Below are 23834 nucleotides of genomic sequence, written 5' to 3'. Positions count from 1 at the left end.
TCTCTGCACTGAGGGAGAATGACTTTGGTTGTTAATCTCCTTATTCCCAGAGCTTCAGAGTTTACTGTGACTGCAAATTGTGTGCTCAGGTGCCAAGAGTCTAAAGTTGTGTCAGAATGCACAAGGTGGCCAACAGGCCACCTACAGACACATCCCTCTGCAGCATCTCCCTTGATTTCCCTTTTCCATGCAGCACAACGCCAGATTTGTCTGGTGGTTTTGTGGAAGATCCCAGCTGTCCTGTTGTTAGCTAAAAGTACGATTGAAGATTGTTTCCTGATTTCCGATTGGTCGGTGTTGGTTGACAGTCTGTGGGCTGTCTCCACTTTTCTCCAATCAGAACGCTCGGCTGCTCATGGCCTTTACACTGATTGGAAGAGGGGTAAAGTGAAAAACTAGAGTAAGAGGTCGAGTGCTAACGAGAGACAGGAGTCAGTGACAGTGGGAGGGGAGAGTAAGGCAGCAGCGGGTGGGAGTCAGTGAGGACACGGAGAGGTAGTGAGCAGCGGGTGGGAACTGAGAGGCAGCAGGGGGCAAGAGAGGGATATTGAGGACAGATAATGAGGGGTCAGTGAGAGATACTGTAGATCAGGAAAATAACAGTGAGAGGGATAGTGAGGGAGACAGGCAGTGGGAGGAGAGAGGGATAATAAGGGAGGGACATTAAGGTGAGTGAGAGACACGATGGGAGAGAGGGGCAGTGAAAAGAAACACAGTGAGATTACCTGGTGAGCAGAGAGACGGTGAAAGGGATGGAGAGGTTGGCTGTGTGAGTGGGAGAAGGGGACAATGCAGGCACGTGCTAATCTCCACCTAGTTAATAAGATTGACCCACCTCTCGTTCCAAACTGATCACATGCAGCCTATTTAGCCGCAATTCTCATCCACAGTGCTTGTTCGCTCCTCAAATCAGTCGGCCTCAACCAGTTGCTCTAAGCTTTCACTCTCCATCCCCAAAGTTTACCTTGATGCCTGCACTGTTGTTTCCAGTTCTCTTTTGTTCACCACTGAATCATCTCCGTTCCGAGCTTTTGGGTCAAGCCACCTCTACATTTCTTGACGGGATGAGTGAAGTCGAGTTGGCTAGGGTTGTCCGGGTGAGTTTAAACTAATTTAGCAGGGGAGTGGAAACCACTGTAACAGTGCTGAAGATGGGGTAGTTGGTTTACAAACGGAGGCAATGCATAGTGAGGCTCCTGGCAAGTGGAGACCGATGATAGGGAAAAAACTTCCAGTCAACAGGATGAGTGGCAAGGCAAAAGGTGGACAAGATTATACAGGGCTGAAGGTGTTATATTTAAATGCGCACAGTATACGGAATAAGGTAGATAAACTTGTAGCACAGTTACTGATTGGCAGGTATGATGTAGCTATTACTGAATTATGGCTGAAGGAAGGTCATAGCTGTGATCCTAATGTCCAAGGATACACATTGTATCAAAAAGACAGGCAGGAGGGCAGACAGGGAGGCTCTTCCGGTTAAAAAAAAATGGAAGTTAAATCAATGAAAGAGGTGACATAGGGTCAGAAGGCGTTGAATCATTGTGGATAAAGCTAAAGAACTGCAAGGGTAAAAAGACCTTGATGGGATATAAACAGACCCCCAAACAGTAGTAAGGATGTGGTCTATAAATTGCAACTGGAGATAGGAAATGCACGTTAAAAGGACAATGTTGCAATAGTTATGGGGGATGTCAGTATGCAGGTAGATTGGGAAAATCAAGTTGGTGCCGGATTCCAGAGGGGATTTCTAGACTGCCTGCGAGATGGCTTTATAGAGCGGCTCATGATTGAGCCCACTTGGGGATCAGCTCTTCTGGATTGGATGTTGTGCAATGAACCAGATAATTCAAAGCCAAAGCCAAAGCCAATAGAGCAAAAATTATTGGGAAATTAGATGTTTGAGAAGCTTTCAAATACCAACAGAAGGCAACTAAAAAGTCATTAAGAAGGCAAATAAGGAATGCGAAAGTAAGCTAGCCAATAATATTAAGGAGGATACCAAAACAAATAAATTCTTCTTAGGCTTCCAGCCAGGTACAAGTATGGAGTATAAATGATGTTTTGATGACAAACTGCCATCTTCATCAGGGATGATGCCTGGGCCTGTCCAGTCCAACAGTGTTCCTTCTGATTGGTTAGTCCTCATCCAATCAAGTTTCCAATCGAATTCCAGATTAATTGGAGAACAATTAATTAATTAAGGGTAAAATAACCCTTAGGGGAAAGTGATCATAATATAATCAAATTCACCCTGAAATTTGAGGAGAAACTAAAGTCAGATGTATCAGTATTATAGTGGAGTGAAGGGAATTACAGAGGCATGAAAGAGGAATTGGCCAGCATTTGCTGGAAAAGAACACTGGCAGGGATGATGGCAGAGCAGCAATAGCTGGAATTTCTCGAAGCAATTCGGAAGCAGCCACAGGATATATAAATCCCAAACAAGAGGAAGTATCCTTAAGGAAAGAGGACACAACGGTGGCTATGAAGAGAACTCAAAGCCAAAGCCAAAGCCAATAGAGCAAAAATTATTGGAAAATTAGATGTTTGAGAAGCTTTCAAATACCAACAGAAGGCAACTAAAAAGTCATTACGAAGGCAAATAAGGAATGCGAAAGTAAGCTAGCCAATAATATTAAGGAGGATACCAAAACAAATAAATTCTTCTTAGGCTTCCAGCCAGGTACAGGTATGGAGTATAAATGATGTTTTGATGACAAACTGCCATCTTCATCAGGGATGATGCCTGGGCCTGTCCAGTCCAGCAGTATTTATACTTCCTTCTGATTGGTTAGTCCTCATACAATCAAGTTTCCAATCGAATTCCAGTTCTTACCTAGAGCAAGACCTTCATCCTGGTTCAAATAATTTTCCTGTAGTTTTATTTCAATGGCTTCCTTTACCTGGTGGTCCCAAAATTCATTGGCGTGACACAATAGTAGTATGCCGTTGAAGTCAATCCTATGGCCACTGCAAATGCAATGTTCTGCTCCCGCTGATTTATCCAGGTAACCCAAACAATACACGTCCTGAGATGCTTGGAAGGGTTTCCACTGTGCGGCCCATCTGGCTGATAGACGCTGCTCCGCATTCACAGAGAGTCCTGTAAACGCCAGCCATCCTGAGTTCTAGGTCATCTTTCATCCCTCGTGCCCATGCACGTACCAAACTTTTGTTTGCAACTGGAATCACGCAGCAAAGGGGCGTGAAGCCAAAGTTATTTCATCATTTCTTTTCAGGCCCTGAATGTGTATATAGGAATGAATGAATAAATATATAAATCAATTAATTAATTCTTGATTTGTTTATTTAGAGAGACTGTGCAGAGTAGACACTTCCAGCCCACCGATATAACCCGACCTTGATCACAGGACAATTTACAATGACGAATTAACCCCCAGACCGATATGTCTGGATGGTGGGACAAAGTCAGCACACTGGGAGGAAACGTATGCTGGAAGAACGTACAAACGTGTCAATGTACTTTGAAAGGGGCTTTCCTTCCTCCACTATCAACTCTGCTCTCAAACGCATCTCCCCCATTTCACGCACATCTGCTCTTATTCCATCCTCCCGCCACCCCACTAGAATAGGGTTCCCCTGGTTCTCACCTACCACCCCACCAGCCTCCGGGTCCAACATATTATTCTCCGTAACTTCCGCCAACTCCAACGGGATCCCACCACTAAGCACATCTTTCCCTCCCCCCCCCCCTGCATTCCGCAGGGATCGCTCCCTACGTGACTCCCTTGTCCATTCGTCCCTCCCATCCCTCCCCACTGATCTCCCTCCTGGCACTTATCCTTGTAAGCAGAACAAGTGCTACACATGCCCTTACACTTCCTCCCTTACCACCATTCAGGGCCCCAGACAGTCCTTCCAGGTGAGGCGACACTTCACCTGTGAGTCAGCTGGGGTGATATACTGCGTCCGGTGCTCCCGATGTGGCCTTTTATATATTGGCGAGACCCGACGCAGACTGGGAGACCGTTTTGCTGAACACCTACGCTCTGTCCGCCAGAGAAAGCAGGACCTCCCAGTGGCCACACATTTTAATTCCACGTCCCATTCCCATTCTGACATGTCTATCCACGGCCTCTTCTACTGTAAAGATGAAGCCACACTCAGGTTGGAGGAACAACACCTTATATTCCGTCTGGGTAGCCTCCAACCTGATGGCATGACCATTGACTTCTCTAACTTCCGCTAGGCCCCACCTCCCCCTCGTACCCCATCTGTTATTTATTTTTATACACACATTCTTTCTCTCGCTCTCCTTTTTCTCCCTCTGTCCCTCTGAATATACCCCTTGCCCATCCTCTGGGTCCCCCCCCCTTGTCTTTCTCCCCGGACCTCCTGTCCCATGATCCTCTCATATCCCCTTTTGCCTATCACCTGTCCAGCTCTTGGCTCCATCCCTCCCCCTCCTGTCTTCTCCTATCATTTTGGATCTCCCCCTCCCCCTCCAACTTTCAAATCTCTTACTAGCTCTTCCTTCAGTCAGTCCTGACGAAGGGTCTCAACCTGAAACGTCAACTGTACCTCTTCCTAGAGATGCTGCCTGGCCTGCTGCGTTCACCAGCAACTTTGAAGTGTGTTGCTTGACTGAATTTGAGGCCTGTTGCAGAGCGGACAAGTGCTTGCAGACAGTTTTATTGGCGTGACTTTCTTTTAACCCAGAGAGAGCCACGTTCACAATTCACTGAGCGGGCAAGGATCACGTGCGCAGGCGCGGGGGCTGTCGTAAATAATCCCGTAAATCGTGCATCCGGTCAGCGTACAAAAGGCTCGAGCGTCGGCGGCAGGTAGGTGCGGGGCTCCGGGTGGGATATCAACAGGCCTGGTCTCCGCTCCCTAGCTGACAATTGTAGCGAGCGCAGGACACACCGTGGCCCCGCATCCCGGTATTTCCTCTTTCTCTCAGCCCCAGGATGTGTACCCGGTTCCGGGGAGCTTTCCGCTGATGAGCGAGCGAAGCTGCTGGCGCCATGTCTGTTGCGCATGCGTATCGTTCGGCCCGTGATGGATAGGCAGGTATCTGGATCGTGAGGGTTTCTGGGTACGGAGGCAACCATAGTTTCCACTTTGCCCGACAGACTGTAGGCCTTGTTTGGAAGCTCAAACGAAGGGACAAGGGTGGATGCATCTCCCAGACTTCTGAGCTCCAGCTATCTAAATCCAAAGAGTAGGAATTCGGAACGAAAACGTAACTCAGATAATCTCCTTGGAAGGGGAATGGTTAGAGTAATTTGAAAGCCTCTTGGATCAGCCATGTTATATCAGGTACTTCCAGTAGCGCTGTGGGTCTTGAACCAGAACTTGAAATAATACCAATAGAGAGGGACAAACTGAGCCAAGTCACAGATTGATGACAGGTAGAAATGGCCCATTCCGATACAGACAGAAAAACAGAACATTTGAAGGTCAGTCCTGTTGCCTGATCCGTGCCCAGTTATAAAGTGAATTGTTCCTCAAACTTTGCATTAAACTCTGCTGTAAGAGTGTGATGTCAGAGCTCACCATAGAGACTAAAATTAATTCTTCTGAAATGTTGTCCTTCACCCATTGATATATTTTTAAAATCTTTTTATAGGTAAGAAGTGGCTAATCACTTCTGGATGGGAATGTCAAACGCAGTCGGTGCACTCTGCTGATAGACAAGGGAGAGGCCATACATCTGCTTTGAATGTGGGAAGACATTCACTCGGTCATCCCACCTACAGACACACTAGTCAATTCATACTAGAGAGAGGCGATTCACCTGCTCAGACTGTGGGAAGGGATTTGATCAGTCGTTCCACCTACAGTCACCCCGGGGAGAGGCCGTTCAGCTGCTCGGACACCGTGAAGGGTTTACTCTGACATACCACCTACAGTGACACCAGTAGGTTCACACTGTGGAAATGCCGTACACCTGCTCAGACTGTGGGAAGGGGTTCACAAGGTCATATTACCTCCTGCTACACCAGTCAGTTCACACTGGGAAGCTGCCATTCACCTGCTCAGACTGTGGGAAGGGGTTCCTTCACCCATCTCACCTGGAAAGGCATCAACGTGTTCACACAGGTGAGCGGCCTTTCACCTGTTCAGAATGTGGGAAGGCATTCACTCAGTCGTCCAGCCTTCAGGCACATCTGCAGTTTCACACTGGGGAGAGGCCGTTCACCTGCTCAGACTGTGGGAAGGGATTCACTCGGTCATCTGACCTCCTGGCACACCAGTCAGGTCACACTGGGGAGAGACCGTTCACCTGCTCACACTGTGGGAGGGGATTTAATCGGTCATCCAACCTCCGGAAGCACCAGTTTGTTCACACCGGGGAGAGGCCGTACATCTGCACAGATTGTGGGAAGGGATTCACTAGGTCAGCTGACCTACGGGCACACCGGTCAATTCACACCGGAGAGAGGCCATTCACTTGCTCAGACTGTGGGAAGGGATTCATTGAGTCATCTCAACTGAAGGTACATCAGCGAGTTCACACTGGGGAGAGGCCGTTCACCTGCTCAGACTGCGGGAAGGGGTTCACAAGGTCATATTACCTCCTGCTACACCAGTCAGTTCACACTGGGAAGCTGCCATTCACCTGTTCAGACTGTGGGAAGGGATTCACAAGATCACATGACCTCCTCTTACACCAGTCAGTTCACACTGGGGAGGCAGCGTTCACCTGCGCGGATTGCGGGAAGGGATTCACCCGGTTATCCCGCCTGTTGGCGCACCAGTGGGTTCACACTGGGGAGAAGCAATTCATCTGCTCAGATTGTGGGAGGGGATTTTCTCACTCGTTTAATCTGAAGGCACACCAGCGAGTTCACACTGGAGAGAGGCCATTCATCTGCTCTGAATGTGGGAAGGGCTTCACTCGGACATGTGACTTACTAGCACACCAGAGAGTTCACACCGGGGAGAGGCCGTTCCACTGCTCAGACTGTGGGAAGAGATATACTCAGGCATTTCATCTGAAGGTACACCAGCGAATTCACACTGGGGAGAGGCCATACACCTGCTCTGAATGTGGGAAGGGATTCACAACGTCATTCGCCCTAAGATCCCATCAGCGGGTTCACAGTGGGGAGAGGCCATTCGTCTGCTCTGAATGTGGGAAGGGATTCACTTGGTCATCCAACCTGATAAAACACCAGAGAGTTCACAGGGTTGAGGGGCCGTTGAATTCGTCTGTGTTTGGGAAATGATTCACTCACTCACCCAACCTTGGTAGTGAGTGAACACTATTGAGTTCACACTTGGGGGGGGGGGGTGGAATTTAAACAAGCTGCATGTTGGATATTTCACCATCACAGTTGCTAAATCCAGAGGCAAGTTGAAATGGGACAGTTGGGTGTCGAACTCTGCAATTATTGCTGCTGCTCAGCATCCAGTGCCCCATCCTGGTCACTGGGCTTGGGAGGAGTTTCTTCTGAAGATGTTCAACTTTAATGGGACTGAGTTTAATATTCTGGATCGATGACAAATAAATTCTATTTTAAACCCTGTCTCAGGTGCTCAGTGAATCTACAGCATACACAGTGTACAGTGGGGAGTGAATTCAGCCCAGCTGGTCTGACAGTGTTTCTGTTCCACGGCAGCCCTTTAACTCCATCCCTGCTGTTCACCTCTCACTCTGCCTGTGGTGATGGGTTCCAAATGGTCACTTACACTGTGTCTGAGGAAGTTTCCCTGGAATTCCCTGCATGACTTTCTGCAGACTGAAGAACAAGCTCACTGCAGTTGTCTCCTGTGTTCTTTGTCCCTTCAATCTCTGGACTGAGGAAGAATGACATTGGTTGTTAACCTCCTTACTCCTGGCTCATTTCAATGTCGTGGGTCATTCTCACTGCTTCCGCAGGGCTGTGCCTTACACAGCCGGGTTGTTAGAATGCACCACCGTCCTCTGAACTCTGAGGGAAGTGGGGAACCATTAGTTGGGTGTTCAATGGAGCAGGGGCAGGAAACCAGAGACGGGTCAGCAGAGGTGAGAGTTTGGGGCTCTAGACAGTGACGGCCGGACCATATGATGAGGAGCAGGGATGTGGCGACATTGGACTTGGGAAACTGACTGAACACACACAATACCTGCTGACATTGAATATATTGCTTGTTGGTTGTTTCTGTTTTACATAAGAAATGGGAGCAGAAGTATAGCTACAGAAGCCCAAGGTATTGACTCATTATTGCAGCAAGGGGTGCTGGTGAAGACACAAAGCCTGTGTAACACTCCTATATTACCTTTTCAAAAACGGGCCAGAGAAATGACTGGCGTTTTGTGCAGGACCTAAGAGCCATTAATAAGATTGCCATCCCTCTTGCTCCACTGGTGCCGGACACCAACATTATACTTCTGTACCTGCGGGAGCTAGCACCTTTACTGTAGTTGATCTGTGCTCGGCATTCTTCTGCATACCTTTGCACAAGGATAGCCAGTATTTATTTGCATTTACTTATAAGAACCAGCAATATACATGGATACGTCTGCCCCAGGGGTAGATCGAAAGCCCCACAGTATGTGCCGCAGCAGTTAAAAATAATTTGGCCGAATGCCAGCTATCCGAATATTCCTCTCTGATTCAGTATGCAGGTGACATCCTGATAGCTTCTGCTACAGGGCCACAATATTAACACTCCCTGAACATATGGCAGGAAGAGGGCACAGAGTATCTGTGGAGAAAATGCAGCTTTGCCAATTGACTGCCCAGTACCTTGGATTCCAGCTCAGTAAAGGTTGGCGAAGTTTGGGAAGGGATCAAATAAAAGCAATAAAGCAGGTCCCAGTCCCAAAACGAATGAATTAAAACTAAGCCAATTTTATGTACATGGTGATAAAACTGGGAAACTACTGGCTAATCAACTGAAATCAGCTTTGGTTAAGCGCCAGATTGTTAAGATTCATAAAAAAGATGGTACTCTGACAGTTGATCATAATGAGATAAACAAATCCTTTCAAGAATTTCAATCAGAATTTCCTGATGACCCCACTAAAATGCACGAATTTTTAAAGAAATTGAATATTCCAAAATTGCCACACAATGAACATTTAAAACTAGATGTACCTATTACGGTAGAAGAAATAAAGAATGCTATTTTCTCGATGAATTCAGGTAAAGCACCTGGTCCAGACGGTTATACAGTAGAATTTTAAAAATCCTTTTCTACTGTACTTTCTCCTTGGTCATGTAGAAGCTTTAAGGATGCATTATTTATAGGTAAATTACCCCAATCTTTTTATCGAGCTTCTATTTCCCTAATTCTTAAAAAAGATAAGGATCCGACTGAATGTGCATCTTATAGGCCTATACCTTTGCTGAATGGGGATTCTAAGATTTTTTTCTAAAATATTGGCAACAAGACTGGAGAATGTATTGCCTCAAATTATTTCTGTTGATCAGACTGGGTTTATTAAAAATCGTTACTCCTTCTTTAATATTAGGGGATTAATGAATATTGTTTATACTCCTTCACCCAGAACTCCAGAATGTGTCATTTCATTGGACGCTGAGAAAGCTTTTGATAGAGTCAAATGGACATATTTGTTTAATACACTTGAAAAATTTAATTTTAGTCCGATATTTACATCTTGGATTAAATTGATATACCTTAGTCCTTCGGCTTCGGTATTTACCAATAACGAACGATCTCCCGTTTTTCAGTTATTTCGTGGTACTAGGCAGGGTTGTCCTCTTAGTCCATTATTATTCGATATTGCACTGGAACTGTCATTACCCGTGGGAATGAGATACATAAATTATCACTATATGCAGATGATTTACTATTATATATTTCTAACCGTGAGAAACCCATTCCAGCAGTATTATCTCTGCTTGCTCGGTTAGTAGTTTCTCTGGTTACAAATTGAATCTTAGTAAGAGTGAATTTTTTCCATTAAATATGCGGGCTCCCATTTATAGATAATCACCATTCAGAGTGATTACTGACTATTTTACTTATTTGGGGGTTAAAATTGCTAAGAGACACAAGGACTTATTTAAGCTCATTTTTTTTTTAACCGTTAATTAGTCAGGTTAAACAATTGCTTACTGAATGGTCCCCATTGTCTCTATCACTGATTGGCCGAATCAATGCTATTAAGATGATTATTCTACCTAAACTTTTATATCTATTTCAAGTGGTACCAATTTTTCTTCCTAAATCTTTTTTTGATACTATTGATTCTAAAATTTCCTCTTATATATGGCAGAATAAAAATTCCAGGTTAAGTAAAATATATTTACAGAAGTCCAAGAAAGATGGTGGTTTAGCTTTGCCGAATTTAAGATTCTTTTACTGGGCAATTAATATTCGATATTTAATATTTTGGACACAAGATTGGGATATAATTCCAAGTCCACATTGGGAAACCTCGAAGGTTACTCTGTACAAGGGTTTTCATTGATTTCTATTTTAGGAACTTCACTCCCCTTTGTGTTTTCTAAATTGAATAAACAATTGGTTAATCCAATAATTAAACACACATTACAAATATGGTTTCAATTCTGTAAATTTTTTGGTTTGAACAAATTTATATTATCAAGCCCTATTATATCTAATTTTTTTCCCAACCCTCTCTAATGGATCAAGCCTTTCTGACATGGAAAATGAAGGGTGTAACATGTTTCCGTGATTTATTTTTGAATAACTGTTTCATGTCTTTTGAACAGTTGTCTGCTAAATATAACTTGCCCAGATCCCATTTTTTTAAAAGATATTTACAAATAAGAAACTTTTTAAATAACACGCTGCCTACCTTTCCGATTTCATACTCAACTGATATCACACAAAAAATTTTAGGTTTAAATCCTTATCAGAAGGGATTAATAGCAACTATTTATGATATAATTATGAAAATACAGCCAGCTATATCTTGTAAAATAAAAAATGAATGGGAAAGGGAACTTCAACTTCACTTACCTATAGAGAAATGGGAGAATTTTTAAAAATTAGTTAGCTCTTCCTCTATATGTGCTAAACGTACGCTGATACAATTTAAGGTAGTACATAGGGCCCACATGCCTAAAGATAAACTGGCTCGTTTTTACTCCCATATAAATCCTACTTGTGACAGATGTCACTCTGAGGTGGCTTCTTTGACTTGTATGTTCTGGTCCTGCCCTCTCTTGGAAAAATTTTGGAAAGATATTTTTGATATTATTGCAAGTTTTGCGTTTTGATTTACAACCCCATCCTATTACGGCAATTTTCGGTTTGCCAATGATGGAACATAGCTCTTTATCCTCTTCAGCTTGTCGGATAATCGTATTTGTTACATTAATGGCCAGAAGATCCATTTTATTGAATTGGAAAGAGACCAATCCTCCTACTACATTTCAATGGTTTTCCCAATGCCATGATTAAATTTAGAAAAAAAAACAGAAGTGTCATTTTTGATCCTTCGGTTAAATATGAAGAGACTTGGAAGCCACTTATTCAACATTTTCATATGATGTAGTCTGACCTTTTCCGAATCCTTTTTATTAACTTAGAATATATGAATAGAGGAGCGGAGTTGACGACATTAATGAATGAATTCGATCTAGTATATTGGTTCAGCCTTGTTTTGTTCTGTTCGGGGGTTTTTTTGGGGTCTAGTAATTTAGTTTTTTTCTTAGCTTTTTTGTTTTTTTGGGGGTTTTCTTTGTGATATCCTTTTTATTTCTTTTTTTCTTCATGATTAATTATATTAAGAGTTTGGAAGTCTGTTACACTTGTACTATTTGTAGTTTCTCTTGTATATTTTTATTACCAATAATGTAGTTCCAATCTCTCTTTATCACTATTGTTGTTATGTTTATGAACTTGAAAACTAATAAAAAGATAAAAAAGCTAGAGGAATAACATGAAGGAAGTAGTGGTAATAATCATATTGGAGGGTAGGATTGATTAAGTACCTAACAGTGCCAGAGGGCAAATACAAAGAAATAGGCAAGTGGAGAAGAATTTTGGAGAACATGAAGGAAGGACAGGATCACCCACACTTATACAATACGTGGTGGCAGTTTGCTAATTATATGGCCTACCGTGCAAATTTAACAAACTACTATGCTTGCATGGCAGTTCCCCATTCTGCGCAGAGTCCTGCATATCTTAAACTCCTGCTGGTTAGAAAAGAATGCTTGCTATGTATATTGGTAGGATTACAGGCTGAAACCATTTCAGGAAGCAAGTTTGCTCGAAATTGTCTCGACTCCGTACAGTATCTGGTCTTGAATAGTGTTAAGTTATGGGGCAGTGCCACCACTAACTTCACAACACTGAGCTCCCCTGTTGTCTCCAAGCTTGGGCTTTAGATAATAGCTTCAACACCACCACTGTGCCAAACCACGCGTAGCTCCGGCTGCAGTCCGTTTGTGTTCTGGACCAGGATCTAAGAACAACTGGTTAGGATTTTCCTTGTGTGATACGTCCATCGCACCTCTAATGCAGTGACCCAATCAACCCGAAAATGTGACCAGCAGAGAGTATTGGACAAGTAAAAATTAGACCAAAGTTACGGTTCACCACCTGTATAGTATATGGACGGCAATGGGAATATATGGGGTGCCCGGGGTAAGCTGGATTTGTGGGTCTAGGGCATATCGGTGGCTCCCTAGGTAATGGGCTGGCTGCTGCTATTTGGGGAAATTGTCTGCCTCTGTTACAACTATAGTCCCACCACTCAATGTTTCTCATGCAGATCACCTACACTCACAAACTAGATGTGCTTTTCAGATTTCTGCGGGGAATAAAGATCTTGGCAGGATTGCTCCCTTGCTGGGGTGCAGTAAATAATGCCCATACCATACAATAGACAATATAGGTTTAGAACTAGAACAGCTGGCCAATAAGCCTATAGAGGGTTTTGCCATTCTGAACCAGGAAATGCAAAATCTTCCACTGGTGTCCTTACAGAACAGGATGGCCCGAGACTATGTATTAGCCAGGGAATGAGGGGTCTGTGCTTTAGTCGGGAAAGAATGTTGCACCTATACTCGATGTTTCAGAAAATATGACCCATCTGTGAGATGAAATACATAAACCGAACTCTCAAGCTCCTCCAGAAGGCCGGGATTTACTTAGGTGGTGTAAATCAGTGTTAGAAGGAATATTTTCCCTGTTACAGCCCCCCTTTTACGGTCTCATTGCCCTGGTCTGCTTAGCGATGGTAGTTCATTGTGTCATACAACTATGCATTCGCTGGGTCTGTGCAACTTCACATCATGGGAGACGGGGAAGAAGAGGACAGTTACAATGAAGAGGAATGTTTAAAGATGCGCCCTTACCCAGTGGGTTATGAGCCCCTTTTCAGAAAGAAGGGAGTACAAATCTTTAAGTGTTGATCAGAAAGATCAACAAGGAGGGATTTGTAGTAGAAAGAGTTAAAACTAGTGTGTGATTGGATACTTGCCCATTCTGGAGTAGCTGGGCTTAAGACTGCTGATGCGTGTCAAGAATAACCTTGGACGATAAGCGCATTACCAGGAACCAGGAAATAGTAAGATACTAGGCCTTTGGAACCAGAAGGGAGGATGCGTCTCGGGGTAAATTATGAGTACTGATACCAGGAAGCAGGAAGAACTGTTAGACTTGCACTTATGGATAATCGACATGCCTTTTAAGCGATTGATCAGGTGCTGACCGTGGGATGCCAAAGCTATGTGAAGTTGCTGTATAATATGAGCTCTATATAACTAAAATTCAGAGTTCCTGTGGTGGTGGAGACTGCTGCAGGCTCCCCATGATATCATGTTAATAAACTCTTAAAACACAACTCAAGGTCACTCTGAATGTTTTTAGTTAGTGTTCCCATGACAATTTGAAATGCAACTGATTTATTTGTCACAGATCTACAACGTTAAACACCAGTCTCTTTTACTGCTGACAGCAGCAGAACAAACCCCTCCAATGCTCAGTTCAGTCCTGGGTGTGATCAGCAGCTGCCAAAACAACAGAATCTGACTTCAAGAATCATTCAGGAGCTTGAAACTAGATCCAGCTGCCGTGATACCTAAAAATACAAACACAACAGACAGCTTATTTGAACCTTCTCCTTGATGTGAAGTTGCTGGAGTCTCATCAGGAGGGACAACTGAGCAAATTTCTTTGCTCATTCAGGACAGAAGTGTGGCCTCACCTTATTGTGAATGTAATGGAGCCTCACAAGGGTGGGTTAACTCAACTAAACCCTTCCCACACTCAGAACAAGTGAACAGCTACTCCCTTGTGCCAACTCACTGGTGCTTAGAGGCTGAAACAACTGAATGAATTCTTTCCCACACGGAGACCAGACGGATAACCCCTCTCCAGTGTGAACTCACTTACGTGTCCTGAGGTTGGAGATTTCAAGGAATCGCTACCCAGAGTCCGATCAGGTGTACAGTCACTCTGCAATGGGAACTCGCAGACGTATCTTCAGGCTGGATGACAGAGTATATCCCTCCCACACACACAACAGGTGAATGCCCTCTTCCCACTGTGAACCCACTGGTGTTTCTGCCTGTGGGCTGAGCGAGTGAACCCCGGCCACACAGAGCAGACGAGTGGTCCCTGGCCACCGTGAGCATGATGGTGTCTACAGGTGAGAAGACGCCGTACATGCCTCTCCACAATCAGCAGGTAGGATGAACGAGTAAACCTCTTTACTCACACAGGCCAGGGTGCAGCCTCTCAGTGTAAACCCTCCGAATACTTCACAATGTGGTGTAACTGAGTGAATCCCTTCCCACATTCACAACAGGTGAACGGGCTTCCCCACTGTGAACCCGCTGGTGTTTCAGCAGTTCAGCTGATTGGATGAATCCCTTCCCACAGATGGGGCAGGTGAATGGCTTCTCCCCAGAGTGAAGTCGTTTGTGTCTTAACACTACTGAATGAATGAGTGAATCCCTTCCCAGACAAAGAACAGGTGAATGGTTTCTCTCCTGTGTGACCTCACTGGTGTGTGTTCAAATGTGACTGTTCAGTAAATCACTTCCCACAATTCAACAGGTGAATGCCTTCTCGCCAGTGTGAACTCTCTGGTGCGCCAGTAGATTAGACGACCGAGTGAATCCCTTCCCGCATTCTAAGCAGGTGAACGGCTTCTCTCCAGTGTGAACCCGCTGGTGACTTATCAGATAGGACGAGTGAGCGAATCCCTTCCCACACACTGAGCATGTGAACGGCCTCTCCCCAGTGTGAAGTGCCTGGTGCGCTAGTAGGTTAGATGACCGAGTGAATCCCTTCCCACATTCAGAGCAGGTGAATGGCCTCTCTCCCGTGTGAATTCGCTTGTGCCTCGTCAGGTCAGATGATTGAGAACATCGTTTCCCACAAACAGAGCAGATATATGGTCTCTCTCCACTGTGAACACGTCTGTGTACTTGCAAGTGAGATGACTGGGTAAATGCCTTCCCACAGTCTGAGCAGGTGAACGGCCTCTCCCCAGAGTGAACTCGCTGGTGTCTCCTCACTTGAGATGAGTGCGTGAATCCCTTTCCACACACGGAACAGGTGAATGGTTTTTCTCCTGTGTGAACCCGCTGGTGTGCGTGCAGGTGAGACGATTCAGTGAATCCCTTCCCACAGTCTGAACAGGTGAACGGCCTCTCCCCAGTGTGAAGTTTCTGGTGTGCCAGGAGATGGGATGACCGAGTGAATCCCTTCCCGCACACTGAGCAGGTGAACGGTCTCTCGACACTGTGAAATGCCGACTCTGATAAAAGATGAGAGGACCAAGTGAATGTCTTCCCAGATTCTGAGCAGGTGAACAGTCCCTCCCCGTCGTGAACTCGCTGGTGTGCTTGCAGTTGAGATGACTGATCGAATGCATCCCCACAGTCTGAGCAGGTGAACGGTTTTTTTTCTGTGTGAACTTGCTGGTGTGCGTGCAGGTGTGATGATTCAGTGAATCCCTTCCCACAGTCTGAACAGGTGAACGGCCTCTCCCCAGTGTGAACTCGCTGGTGCGCCAGTAGATTAGACGACCGAGTGAATCCCTTCCCACATACTAAGCAGGTGAACGGCCTCTCTCTGGTGTGAACTCGCTGGTGACTTATCAGATAGGATGAGTGAGCGAATCCCTTCCCACACACTGAGCAGGTGAATGGCCTCTCCCCAGTGTGAACCGCCTGGTGTACTAGTAGGTTAGATGACCGAGTGAATCCCTTCCCACATTCAGAGCAGGTGAATGGCCTCTCTCCCGTGTGAATTCGCTTGTGCCTCGTCAGGTCAGATGATTGAGAACATCGCTTCCCACAAACAGAGCAGATATATGGTCTCTCTCCACTGTGAACACGTCTGTGTACTTGCAAGTGAGATGACTGGGTAAATGCCTTCCCACAGTCTGAGCAGGTGAACGGCTTCTCCCCAGAGTGAACTCGCTGGTGTCTCCTCACTTGAGATGAGTGCGTGAATCCCTTCCCACACACGGAACAGGTGAATGGTTTTTCTCCTGTGTGAACCCGCTGGTGTGCATGCAGGTGAGACGATTCAGTGAATCCCTTCCCACAGTCTGAACAGGTGAACGGCCTCTCCCCAGTGTGAAGTTTCTGGTGTGCCAGGAGATGGGATGACCGAGTGAATCCCTTCCCACACTCTGAGCAGGTGAATGGCCTCTCCCCAGTGTGAACCTGCTGGTGACGTATCAGATCAGATGAATGAGTGAATTGTTTCCCACATTCAGAGCAGGTGAACGGCCTCTCCTTAGTGTGAACTGCCTGGTGTGATAGTAGGTGAGATGACGAAGCAAATCCCTTTCCACATTCTGAGCATGTGAACAGTCTCTCCGCAGTGCAAACACGTTGTTTCATCAGCTGAGATGATCGAGTGCATCGCTTCCCGCTATCAGAGCAAGTAAACGGTCCCGCCCCATTGTGAACTCGCCGGTGTGCTGCCAGTTGAGATGACTGATCAAATGCATCCCCACAGTCAGAGCAGGTGAACGGTTTTTTTTCTGTATGAACCCGCTGGTGCGCCAGTAGATTAGACGACCGAGTGAATCCCTTCCCACATTCTAAGCAGGTGAATGGCATCTCTCTGGTGTGAACTCGCTGGTGACTTAACAGATAGGACGAGTGAGTGAATCCCTTCCCACACACTGAGCAGGTGAACGGCCTCTCCCCAGTGTGAACCGCCTGGTGTACTAGTAGGTTAGATGACCGAGTGAATCCCTTCCCACATTCAGAGCAGGTGAATGGCCTCTCTCCCGTGTGAATTCGCTTGTGCCTCGTCAGGTCAGATGATTGAGAACATCGCTTCCCACAAACAGAGCAGATATATGGTCTCTCTCCACTGTGAACACGTCTGTGTACTTGCAAGTGAGATGACTGGGTAAATGCCTTCCCACAGTCTGAGCAGGTGAACGGCCTCTCCCCAGAGTGAACTCGCTGGTGTCTCCTCACGTGAGATGAGTGCGTGAATCCCTTTCCACACACGGAACAGGTGAATGGTTTTTCTCCTGTGTGAACCCACTGGTGCGCCTGCAGGTGAGACGATTCAGTGAATCCCTTCCCACAGTCTGAACAGGTGAATGGCCTCTCCCCAGTGTGAACCTTCTGGTGACGTATCAGATCAGATGAATGAGTGAATTGTTTCCCACATTCAGAGCAGGTGAACGGCCTCTCCTTAGTGTGGACTGCCTGGTGTGATAGTAGGTGAGATGACGAAGCGAATCCCTTTCCACATTCTGAGCATGTGAACAGTCTCTCCGCAGTGCAAACACGTTGTTTCATCAGCTGAGATGATCGAGTGCATCGCTTCCCGCTATCAGAGCAGATAAACGGTCCCGCCCCGTTGTGAACTCGCTGGTGTGCTGCCAGTTGAGATGACTGATCAAATGCATCCCCACAGTCAGAGCAGGTGAACGGTATTTTTCCTGTATGAACCCGCTGGTGTGCCAGTAGATTAGACGACCGAGTGAATTCCTTCCCACATTCTAAGCAGGTGAATGGCGTCTCTCTGGTGTGAACTCGCTGGTGACTTAACAGATAGGACGAGTGAGCGAATCCCTTCCCACACACTGAGCAGGTGAACGGCCTCTCCCCAGTGTGAACCGCCTGGTGTACTAGTAGGTTAGATGACCGAGTGAATCCCTTCCCACATTCAGAGCAGGTGAATGGCCTCTCCCCAGTGTGAATTCGCTTGTGCCTCGTCAGGTCAGATGATTGAGAACATCGCTTCCCACAAACAGAGCAGATATATGGCCTCTCTCCACTGTGAACACGTCTGTGTACTTGCAAGTGAGATGACTGGGTAAATGCCTTCCCACAGTCTGAGCAGGTGAACGGCCTCTCCCCAGAGTGAACTCGCTGGTGTCTTCTCACGTGAGATGAGTGCGTGAATCCCTTCCCACACACGGAACAGGTGAATGGTTTTTCTCCTGTGTGAACCCGCTGGTGTGCGTGCAGGTGAGACGATTCAGTGAATCCCTTCCCACAGTCTGAACAGGTGAACGGCCTCTCCCCAGTGTGAACCTTCTGGTGACGTATCAGATCAGATGAATGAGTGAATTGTTTCCCACATTCAGAGCAGGTGAACGGCCTCTCCTTAGTGTGAACTGCCTGGTGTGATAGTAGGTGAGATGACGAAGCAAATCCCTTTCCACATTCTGAGCATGTGAACAGTCTCTCCGCAGTGCGAACACGTTGTTTCATCAGCTGAGATGATCGAGTGCATCGCTTCCCGCTATCAGAGCAGATAAACGGTCCCGCCCCATTGTGAACTCGCTGGTGTGCTGCCAGTTGAGATGACTGATCAAATGCATCCCCACAGTCAGAGCAGGTGAACGGTTTTTTTTCTGCATGAACCCGCTGGTGTGCGTGCAGGTGTGATGATTCAGTGAATCCCTTCCCACAGTCTGAACAGGTAAACGGCCTCTCTCCTGTGTGAACTTGCTGGTGACGAATCAGGTGGGACGAATGAGTGAATCTCTCCCCGCACTCAGAGCAGGTGAACGGCCTCTCCCCAGTGTGTACCCGCTGGTGCCTCATCAGGTCAAATGATTGAGTACATCGCTTCCCAGAAACAGAGCAGATAAACGGCCCTTCTCCACTGAGAACACGCCAGTATACTTGCAGGTGTGACGACTGAGTAATTCGCTTCCCACAGTCTAAGTAGCTGAATGGCTTCTCCCCACAATGAAATCGCTGGTGCCTGATTAAGTTGGATGAGCGAGTGAATCCCTTCCCACAGTCTGAGCAGATGAACGGCCTCTCCTTGCAGTGCATTAGGGGGTGACTCATCACATAGGATGAACGAGTGAATCCCGTCCCACACACGGAAGAGTTGAATAGTCTCTCCTCTCTCTCTCTCTCGTGTGAGCTCGCTGGTGTGTCAGTAAGTTGAATGATCAAGTGACTGTCTTCCCACACACAGAGCAGGTGAACAGCCTCTCACCATTGTGAATTTTCTGATGGATTTTCAGCTCGGATGACAGAATGAATTGCTTAGCGTCGTCTGAACAATGTCACTATGATGTGAACTTGCTGATGTATCTTCAGGCTGGATTCCTGAGTACAGCCCCGCCCTCACACGGAGCAGGTGAACGGGCTCTCCCCAGTGCAAATTCACCGGTGTGTCCGCAGGTCGGCTGAGTGAGCGAATCCCTTCCCACACCGAGAGCAGGCGAACGATTATCTTCCTATCAATTCCCTGTCAATTCATCAAGTCAGATGTCAATCCTTCACACAGACAATGCAGTTGAAGATCTGATCTCCAGTGAACAGATGCTGGTGGGTTGGCAGGCACTTAGTTGCAGTGGATTTCACAGAGTATAACCAGAAAACTTTATTTCACACACAAAGCACGTTTCTAGATGGGCTGAGATACACCTTCTGCTCCAAGGTCCCACCACTGATATATGGCGTTACAATGGAAATACTTGTTCACTCCTTCAATAACTTGAAGAGAATTTACAAGGTTTATCTCCAGGCTGCTTCATCCAAATCTCTCTCCTACACTGAGCATGTGTTCCAGTTCTCTTTGCTACAAATGGTGTGCTGTTTTCTCAAGTATCTCCTCCTCCACATTCAAAGATTGATGACAACATACGGTGGAACTTGCCTGTTTGTTGTTCTGTTTCAGATTCACGTCTACAAATCCTTTGCCTTTTGTGCCCTGCAAAGTATAAAGAAAACATCAATTTGTGAAGGATAACAACTCAGATGAGATAACTTTCACCCCTGTGATGAGTCTGACATCACAGCATTAAAGCACGGCTCAACCCAAGTTGGAGGAATGCTCCCCATTTTTAACCAGGTTCAGGCATCTGAACTGACGATGAAATTCTCTGTCTTCCTTTCTGTATCAGAATGGGCCATTGCTGCATCAATCTCTGAGCTGGCTCAGTCCAGCTCTAGGTTCTGAGCATGTCCCACAGGGTTACACGGACGCTCCTGGAGACATTTTAACTACTGTGACTCCACCCCCTGGAGTCCATTGACAGTGACAAGCTCACCAAAGTCAATGTTAATGAACACAGAAACATAGAAAACCTACAACACAATACATACCTTTCGGTCCACAAAGTTGTGCTGAACATGTCCTTACCTTAGAAATTAATAGACTCCCCAATAGCCCTCTACTTTTCTAAGCTCCATGTACCTATCTAAAAGTCTCTTAAAAGACCCTATCTTATCCACCTCCACCACCGTTGCTGGCAGCCCATTCCACGCACTCACCACACTGAGTAAAAAACTTACCCCTGACATCTCCTCTGTGCCTACTCCCCAACACCTTAAACCTGTGTCCTCTTGTGGCAACCATTTCAGCCCTGGGAAAAAGCCTCTGACTATCCACATGATCAATGCCTCTCATCATCTTATACACCTCTGTCAGGTCACCTCTCATCCTCCGTCGCTCCAAGGAGAAAAGACCGAGTTCACTCGACCTATTCTCATAAGGCATGCTCCCCAATCCAGGCAACATCCTTGTAAATCTCCTCTGCACCCTTTCTATGGTTTCCACATCCTTCCTGTAGTGAGGCGACCAGAACTGAGCACAGTAGTCCAGGTCGGACCAGGTTCCTATATAGCTGCAATATTACCTCTTGGCTCCTAAATTCAATTCCACGATTAATGAAGGCCAATACACCGTATGCCTTCTTAACCACAGCGTCAACCTGCACAGCTGCTTTGAGCATCCTATGGACTCGGACCCCAAGATCCCTTTGATCCTCCACACTGCCAAGAAAGAGTCTTACTATTAATACTACATTTTGCCATCATATTTGACCGACCAAAGTGAACCACTTCGTACTTATCTGGGTTGAACTCCATCTGCCACTTCTCAGCCCAGTTTTGCATACTATCAATGTCCCGCTGTAACCTCTGACAGCCCTCCACATGATCCACACCTCCAACCTTTGTGTCATCAGCAAACTTACTAACCCATCCCTCCAATTCCTCATCCAGGTCATTTGTAAAAATCACGAAGAGTAGGGGTCCCACAATAGATCCCTGAGGCACACCACTTGTCACACCACTCTTTGCCTTCTGTGGGCAAGCCAGTTCTCGATCCACAAAGCAATATCCCCTTGCGTCCTATGCCTCGTTACTTTCTCAATAAGCCTTGCATGGGATACCTTATCAAATGCCTTGCTGAAATCCATATACACTACATCTACCTTCATCAATGTGTTTAGTCACATCTTCAAACAAATTCAGTCAGGCTCGTAAGGCACAACCTGCCCTTGACAAAGCCATGCTGACTATTCCATTCTTTCTTTTCAAATCTTTTTATTATTATTCTCCAAAATTAACACAAGTAACACTATCCCCAATCATATTATACCTCTCCAAATGTTCATAAATCCTGCCTCTCAGGATCTTCTCCATCAACTTACCAACCACTGAAGTAAGACTCACTGGTCTATAATTTCCTGGGCTATCTCTACTCCCTTTCTTGAATAAAGGAACAACATTCGCAACCCTCCAATCCTCCGGAACCTCTCCCATCCCCATTGATGATGCAAATATCATCGCCAGAGGCTCAGCAATCTCCTCCCTCGCCTCCCACAGTAGCCTGGGGTACATCTCATCTGGTCCCGGCAACTTATCCAACTTGATGCTTTCCAAAAGCTCCAGCACATCCTCTTTCTTAATATCTACATGCTCAAGCTTTTCAGTCTGCTGCAAGTCAGCACTAGAATCACCAAGATCCTTTTCCATAGTGAATACTGAAGCAAAGTATTCATTAAGTACCGCTGCGACTTCCTCCGGTTCCATACACATTTTCCCACTGTCACACTTGATAGGTCCTATTCTTTCACGGCTCTGTGAGATCTGACACCTGACCAGGTTCATTTCCCAATACCAAATCAAGTACAGTCTCTCCTCTTGTAGGCTTATCGCCATATTGTGTCAAGAAACCTTCCTGAACACACCTAACAAACTCCACCCCATCTAAACCCCTTGCTCTAGGGAGATGCCAATCAATATTTGAGAAATCAAAATCTCCCATCACAACTGTGTTATTATTACACCTTTCCAGGATCTGCTTCCCTACCTGCTCCTCGATATCCCTGTTACTATTGGGCGGCCTATAAAAAACACCCAGTAAAGTTATTGACCCTTTCAGATTTATAATCAAAAAGATCAACTGACATTTAATCAAGCTGAGATTAATCAATCCTTTTTTTGACTTTTATTCCTCTTTATATCAATCAGTCTCCACGAGATTCTAAGCATATGTGTGACTTTTTAGATAACCTAGACTTCCCTAAGATTTCACACGATATATGTTCTATGTTAGACACTTTCTTTACACAAGACAAGACAAAGGAGCAAAAGTAGGCCATTCGGCCCATCGAGTCTGCTCCGCAGCTCCCCCATGAGCTAAACTATTTACCCATCTAGTTCCAATTTCCGGCTTTTTCCCCATATCCCTTGATACCCTGACTAATTAGATACCTGTCAATCTCCTCCTTAAACACCCTCAATGATCGGGCCTCCACAGCCATATGTGGCAACGAATTCCACAAATCCACAACCCTCTGGCTAAAAAAGTTTCTCCCCATCTCTGTTTTAACTGGGTGCCCTCTAATTCTAAGACTATGGCCTCTTGTCCTGGACTCACCCACCAAGGGAAACAACCTTTCCACATCTACTCTGTCCAACCCTTTCAACATTCGAAACGTTTCTATGAGATCCCCTCTCATTCTTCTATACTCTAATGAATACAATCCAAGAGCCGACAGACGCTCCTCATATGTTAGCCCCTGCATTCCAGGAATCATCCTCGTAAATATTCTCTGAACTCTCTCCAACATCAGTATATCCTTTCTAAGATAGGGGGCCCAAAACTGCACACAGTATTCCAAATGAGGTCTCACTAATGCCCCATAGAGCCTCATCAACACCTCCTTACACTTATACACTATTCCTCTTGAAATGAATGCCAACATAGCATTCGCTTTCCTTACCGCCAATCCAACTTGGTGGTTAACCTTTAGGGTATCCTGCACGAGGACCCCCAAGTCCCTTTGCACTTCTGATTTTTGAGTTTTCTCCCCATCTAAATAATAATCTGCCCGATTATTTCTTCTTCCGAAATGTACAACCATACATTTGTCAACGTTGTATCTCATCTGCCATTTCTTTGCCCACTCTCCTAAACTGACTAAGTCTCTCTGCAACCTTTCCGTTTCTTCAACATTTCCTGCTCCTCCACCTATCTTGGTGTCATCCGCAAACTTGGCCACAAAACCATTTAATCCATAATCCAAATCATCGATATACATCGTAAAAAGAAGCGGCCCCAACACCGACCCCTGCAGAACACCACTAGTAACCGGCAACCAATCAGAATAGGATCCCTTTATTCCCACCCTTTGCTTTCTGCCTATCAGCCAATGCTCCACCCATTTCAATATCTTTCCTATAATT

At 45.8% G+C, this 23834-nt stretch overlaps 2 protein-coding genes across 2 annotated transcripts in view; one reads left to right on the top strand and one right to left on the bottom strand.

Annotated features, from left to right (window-relative positions):
* Nucleotides 1-23834, bottom strand: part of LOC140203809 (uncharacterized) — a 76024-nt gene that overhangs the window by 40961 nt on the left and 11229 nt on the right. Inside the window, exon 3 of the mRNA XM_072269897.1 lies at nucleotides 14988-20067. Coding sequence (XP_072125998.1) covers nucleotides 14988-19193 — 4206 coding nt within the window. The 5' untranslated portion in view covers nucleotides 19194-20067. The remainder of the gene's footprint in view (nucleotides 1-14987; nucleotides 20068-23834) is intronic.
* Nucleotides 4723-23834, top strand: part of LOC140203808 (uncharacterized) — a 76420-nt gene continuing 57308 nt past the window's right edge. The window contains exons 1-2 of the mRNA XM_072269894.1: nucleotides 4723-4808; nucleotides 5597-7151. Coding sequence (XP_072125995.1) covers nucleotides 5907-7151 — 1245 coding nt within the window. The 5' untranslated portion in view covers nucleotides 4723-4808; nucleotides 5597-5906. The remainder of the gene's footprint in view (nucleotides 4809-5596; nucleotides 7152-23834) is intronic.

This window comes from Mobula birostris, chromosome 10 (genome assembly GCF_030028105.1).
Source record: "Mobula birostris isolate sMobBir1 chromosome 10, sMobBir1.hap1, whole genome shotgun sequence".
In the NCBI taxonomy this organism is placed as follows: Eukaryota; Metazoa; Chordata; class Chondrichthyes; order Myliobatiformes; family Myliobatidae; genus Mobula; species Mobula birostris.
Note: the sequence above shows the minus strand (reverse complement) of the source record. Positions and strands in the feature narration are given on the sequence as shown.